This window comes from Corylus avellana, chromosome ca5, assembly GCF_901000735.1.
Source record: "Corylus avellana chromosome ca5, CavTom2PMs-1.0".
Classification (NCBI taxonomy): Eukaryota; Viridiplantae; Streptophyta; class Magnoliopsida; order Fagales; family Betulaceae; genus Corylus; species Corylus avellana.
In genome coordinates this window covers 779,684-786,225 of record NC_081545.1, presented here as the reverse complement: position 1 = coordinate 786,225, position 6,542 = coordinate 779,684, and the positions used below count along the sequence as shown (strand labels likewise).

The 6,542-nt window shown below is 34.5% G+C and overlaps 1 protein-coding gene across 1 annotated transcript; it reads left to right on the top strand.

The window, feature by feature from the left end:
- Positions 1-5,368: 5,368 nt before the first annotated feature.
- LOC132182703 (uncharacterized) lies at positions 5,369-6,388 on the top strand. Its single transcript, XM_059596021.1, has 3 exons — positions 5,369-5,621; positions 5,736-5,805; positions 5,911-6,388. The coding sequence occupies exons 1-3, from the start codon at positions 5,480-5,482 to the stop codon at positions 6,053-6,055; spliced, it is 357 nt and encodes a 118-aa protein (XP_059452004.1). The 5' UTR covers positions 5,369-5,479; the 3' UTR covers positions 6,056-6,388.
- The last annotated feature ends 154 nt before the right edge of the window (positions 6,389-6,542 follow it).

Here is a 6,542-nt window from a genome sequence, read left to right as displayed (position 1 = left end):
ATTTTGTTATATATATATATATATATATATATATATATATATATAGTAATTTTATACTTATGTATCGATTTGAATTCTAACATGTGCAATACAAATTGTCACTCCTACCGCTCATATAAGAGGCAAGTGAGAGGCTCACTTGCTCAGGCTAATTGTCCAAGCAAGTGAGCCCTCCACCTATTCAGACTTACACGTAGTTCATTGCAATCAATCTCTAACTTATAACATTAATTACGTCAGTTCCTTATAAATCTTTTATATATATAATAATGCTATTTTAAAATATTTCTTTAGGTGTTTTGGGATTCAAAGTCTATTCAAAAATTGGGTGCTCCTTGCCAAAACTGTCTACCTTCATCCTCTTCTTCAATTTATTTAACAAAAGAAAAATATTAATACTAACTTGGTTGTTGGGGAACATAAAAGGTCACAACGAGGTAAAAAAAAAAAACACAGAGGAGAAAACTTCGGAATTTTATCCCTTTTTATCACAAGTTTAAAATGATAGTTTTTCACCAAATTACCACAACTTTTAATTTAAATTATATATATATATATATATATCTTCGTTTTGATTTCTGAACACAACTAACAACCTCGCCAAAGATAATTTGTTTTTAATTCCCTGTTTGTCTCATGAGAGGCTCTTCCAACGGAATTTGGATTCTCTCCAACTCATTTACAGTTCAAATGAACTAATCCTTTATAATAAGGACAAATTTGCCATTAAAAAAAATAAAGTGATAATTTTGCCCTTCTATTATAAAGGTCTAAATCGTTTTCAGTTCAAATGAACTGGAGTGAATCTTGGTCTCTCTCAACCGGTTTGCATATTAATTGACTTAAAACGTACAACTGCCGGCTGCACAACTAGGGAGGGGGAGAACCTCCCCCCCTCCTCTCCTTCATTCCCCCCCTCCTCCTCTTTCATTGTTGTTTTCCCCTCCCTTCCCTGATCCGTTTTCTCCCTCTCTTTCCCTTAACTTTTTCCCCTCCCTTCCTGGTTTTCCTTCCCCCCTCTCTTCCCCGATCTGTGTTTATTTTCTTTTTTGTATTTATTTTTGGATTTCGCTTTTCTTTTCGTTGTTGTTGTTCTTTGTCGGCTTGTGTTGTTTTTTTGTTGCTAGGTGTTTGTTTGGGAACACTTTGTGGGTGCCGCTCATAGGAGATTCACTCAAACTTCCCCGTAGTTCTTTGAGTGCGCCGTCGATCTCCTCTGCGCCAACTTTGCCGTCTACTGTTTTTTATCGGGTCTTTTCACGCTTCCCCACCATGATGTGCTTCCAACGCCACCTACGCATCGGCTTCTGGAAAGCACGCTATTGGCTTTTCTTTCGGCTGCTATCATCCGCCTAGTGTACTCATGTTTTTTAATTTTCGGTTGTATTGCTTTGATTTTTCCTGTATTTTGGTTGGGTTGTGTTGCTTTCTCTGTATTTTCCTTGTCTTTCTTGCTGCTTGTAAGGCCATGTTCTCTCTCTTGATCTGCTCACTTGTTATTTTGGTCCAGATTCTTGGGGTTGTAGATGTGAACGATATCCTAGCTTTCGGGTCAAGGAGGAAGTGTGTCGGCATGGGGTCCTTTTGATCCCAAGGTCGAAAAATAAGAGTTACCTATGTATTAGTTTGTATCTGTCTAGCGCAAATCTGTTATTCCAACTGAAGATTAGCTATTATAGGTTAGCGGATATTTGGCGTCTTTGATGTGTAATCTTTTAGCTATGGCTTTGATTTTTTAGCTTCGGCTAGAATCTTTCATAAGGTTATGTTCTGTGATTGTAAGAGTTTTAATGCTCTTGGCTTCGTTATTAATGAGATAAGAATGATTTTCTTTTTTTTTTTTAAAAAAAAAAAAAGAAGAAGAGAGAGAACCTTACAACTGCCTCCCTTTCTAGCAAAAGAAATAGTTGTCATTAGACCACTTAAACGATCAAATATTTATTTCTAGATTTTGTTTTCTAAGAATGTTTTTGTTGCTTAGGTTAACATAAAAATTAGCCTCATGTAAGTTGTTCATTCTCACTCATAAAGCAAGCAGGGAGCACGCCACCACTTTGACACTTTCTATCTTTTCTTTTCTATCCTTTTTTTCAACTTTAATAAAATCTGTCCGATTTTCATGCATCTTTTTAAGATGTTTTCTTCAAATTGATCAAACATAATTGGGACTGCTTTTTTATTTGGTTGTCAATTCATTATCATGATGGTAGAAGGTAAGAATCACTCTTTTCCCACTTTCCTTCATGTGAAAGGGTAAATATTTAAAGGCATTAATAGATGGATATTGATAGATAATGATGTTGCTTTTGAAGTATTGTTTGCCAACCCTCCTAAACAAGGTTTTGATAGGCCCATTATATCATATTCACATTCCCCCATAAATCCCCACGAAAATTGAGCCCCTTAAAGAAAAAAGAAAAAAGAAAAAATCATAATTGGACCAAGTTTCTTGATTATGCGAGCAGACACTTTCCTTAATAAATTATTTGCCCCCACATGTAAGAGGGTAACAACAAATATTTTTCAGGATACAATGAAGCCCAAAAAACTAATGTATTTAATTGTGTTATGTACAAAATGAAATTAAACCCAAAAACACTCTTAGATTTTTCTATTCTACTAAAAGACAAAGACTCAGATAATATATTAAAAATATAGAGAAGAGATTTTTAATTAATTGAATAATCATAGATAATTATCCACTCAACTGTTTAGATAATTTCGAATTTTGAAATTAAACTATTGCTCAGATAATTACAAATTTCAAAATTAAACTATTGTTCAGATAATTTTGAATTTTGAAATTAAACTGCTTATCCAACATACACTTAATTCTGACTGTTAGATTAAATAATTAGGGGTAATTACATTTTTTCCCATCAACTATAACGCATTATCAATTTCCCTCATGAATTGCCAACCTTACTGCCCAACCCTATTAGACTACTATTTTCTTCCAAAAACTCCCTTCTATCAATCAACCACGTTAAATTGGACAGAATATTCTGTTTTAGATGTTAAATCTCCTTAAAAGACAAAAATAACCCAAATAAAAAATTTAAACAAAAAATATAAATATATAAATTATTTATTTTTAAAAAAATAGAATCGGCAACCACCCTTGGGGGAGGGGTTGGCCAATGAGCTACCCCCAGAGGTGGCCTGGGTTGGCTCGCGTGCCACGCCTAAGGTGGGGTGGCTATCGAGCCACCCCTAAGGTGGGGTGGCTGTCGAGCCACCCGCAGATCTGGCTAGGGGTCGCCGTCGAGTGGCGCGCGGCCAACCCCCAGCTAGATCTGGGGGTGGCCGGTGAGCCACCCCAGAGGCGGCTAGGGTGGCCACGCGCCACCCCGTCCCCCAATGGGGTGGCTGCTGGACCTTAATTTTTTTTTTTAAATAACTTTTATATTTTTAATTAATTTATTTATTTTTAATTAAGAATAACATATATCATCATTCTATTGTTCATCACGTGATACACTATTGAAATCCGTCAAGTATTTTGACAGAATTTGATTACATGGACTAAATTGTTATTTTGGATTATTATTATTACATCTCTGAATTATTATTATTATTTTTTTATATCACACATGGATTTTTAATTTAGGACAACCACATGAACTCATTTTTCATTTATATATTTTTTAATTTAAGTCTTTTTTAACTGTTTTTTATTTTTTTATTTTTTTATAAATTAAATTATAAGTGTTTTTTTTTAATTTTAATATATTTATATTTTTTGAAACTAGTACTCATACATTTTATATATATATATATTTGTTTAATTTTAAGGTATTATATGTAATTTTTGTATATAAAGTTAGGGTATTTGAGTCATTTCAAGTTTTTTAATGTGGTTGACTGACGGAAGGAGGTTTTTGAAAGAAAATGGTAGTCTGATAGGGTCGGTGATGCAGCCTGACTTGGTGGGTTGTAGCAAAGAACCACAATAAAAGAACGGATAAACAATTCTAGATCTTGAGTCTATCAATGATTTGAGAATTCTTCTTGAAAAACTATTTACTCTCTAGGTTTTGAAGGAAAGGTATTATATGTAATTTTTGTATATAAAGTTAGGGTATTTGAGTCATTTCAAGTTTTTTAATGTGGTTGACTGACGGAAGGAGGTTTTTGAAAGAAAATGGTAGTCTGATAGGGTCGGTGATGCAGCCTGACTTGGTGGGTTGTAGCAAAGAACCACAATAAAAGAACGGATAAACAATTCTAGATCTTGAGTCTATCAATGATTTGAGAATTCTTCTTGAAAAACTATTTACTCTCTAGGTTTTGAAGGAAAATAGAGGAATAAATTCAACTCTGAGTACTTGTCATTAATAAAAATCAATAATCAACATAAATTGACTTTCTGGAGGCTATAAACATATATTTATATCCCAAGACTCATAAGCCTAATAAAATACAAAATATAGACTTATAAAACCCTAATCCTAATTTAATAAAGAAATAAAGATAATTAAATAAAACAAATGCGGCTACGCATCCGGACGGGACATATGGACGTCCTGACGAGGACTACTGAAAGCGTAAATAAACTGAAATAAACATAGGCCATTCGAACGTGACAATGCGTTGTAGTTGATGGGGGAAAAAGGTAATTATCCCTAAATAATTATCTAATAATAATAATAATTAGATCTTAATTATTTAATCTCAACCGTTAGATCAAAGTTAATTTGATTTTACAATTAACTTTAATTACAGTCGAATAAAGTTAATTTGATTTTTGATCGTTCAAAAATGAATGGTCATGATCAGATCGCTCCGAACTCTAATGCTAAGAAACATCCTACCTAAGTGCCAAGTGCGCCATCAAAGCGCCACTAGTGCCCTACGGCCTACGCCACGCGTACTTGTGCATTTGGTGCTTCGCTTTTTTAATAGCTTAAAGTATGTTGAACTTTATAAATGCCAACTTTACTTTCTCTTTTTCCAACGTGAGACTCTCTTTATTCAATGTTCTTTAAATTTTCCATTTAAAAACATTCCCAAGATACAAAATAATATTTATTAACTATTAAATTTGAAAATATTTCTACACAAATATGAGAAATTCTTTATATGGTCATTTGCCTAAGCAAGGGCATACTACACGAGACCTGTTCAGACATATAGGCTTCATAGATGCTCTTTTATATTTAGTGTCCAAATTATTAAACAGCAAAATTACTGAAAAATCTCTACCCAGCCTGTTGTGTTATTTGATACATTTAAAGTGCAGGATATGCGATGCACCCCCAATGGACAAGACTTTTTGTCCACTCACTTTTGCTACGACTCTACACCACATATCTGAAACAGAGGTGGTTCACTTTGGGCATGCTGGTCATATGTTGGTCACACAAGGTTAATATCCAGAATTGTAAATATCAGTGCCCTACCAAATCCTATCCAAAACAGATACATGTGATGATCCGAGAGTTAGCAAAGAGAGCACACAATTCCCAGGAAAAAAAAAATGGCAGCCAAGGTGGCACTCTCTTCTTCTTTCAGCACCAAGTTTCCACTCCCACCTAAGCCATCTTTACCATCTCATTTCCCTTGCACTTACATTTTACCAAAGACAAGGGTCCATCATTTGAGATTCCATGCAAATTTGGGTAAGAGATTTCTCTGTATTCAAATGTATTTTCCCAAATTTTATTTGTTTAGTTTTTGAGCAAACTTAGGCTGAAAGATGATAACTTGAGAGGATAAAATTTTGGTCCCGTTAGGTGGTGGGGAAGGAGAAATCAAGAAGGGGGGAAAGAAGAAATTCATAACTAGAGAGGAAGAACCAGAACAGTAAGTCTTCCACTCATTTGTAATCTTTGCTTTAATAATTCAAACCATTGAATTCTGCAACAAAACATGTCATGTCAATAACTAAAAGGGGTTTGCTAATTGCAGGTATTGGCAAACAGCAGGAGAAAGGGAAGGGGAGAATCCCATGAAGACCCCTATTCCTTACATTATTATTTTTGGCATGTCGACACCTTTTGTAATCTTAGCCATTGCTTTTGCAAATGGCTGGGTTAAGGTACCCATTCGATGATATGATTGGGACTCTGCTGCAAATAGCAGCAACATGATCTGAATGCCTAGTTTTATTCGGTTAGTAACTGTTTGTACAGTTGATCGCACGCCGGTAGTCCAATCAAGGCATATGTTCTTCCAACAATCGCTTGAATATTTATGGGTTTCTTAGATGAAACATAGTTATTCAACTATTATATATCATTGTTGGCTGATAGTAACCATTTCATGCTAGTAACTTCTACCTTTGCTCTTGATTAAGCAAAAATGTTGATGAGCTCTTGGCTTGGCTTCCTTTTATTGCATTTCATTATGATTAATGCTATATACTACACATGCATCCTACTGAATAGATGTGGAAGTGTCTATTAGTTATTGGATCAAATATTGTTAAAAACAAAACAAAAAATCTAAGGACTGAACACTGCCACTGCTACCGAGCCCAGTGGGATGAAAGTGAGATTAAGGAGTAGTTCATCGCATTTCTCTTTGATTATTTCAAGCAG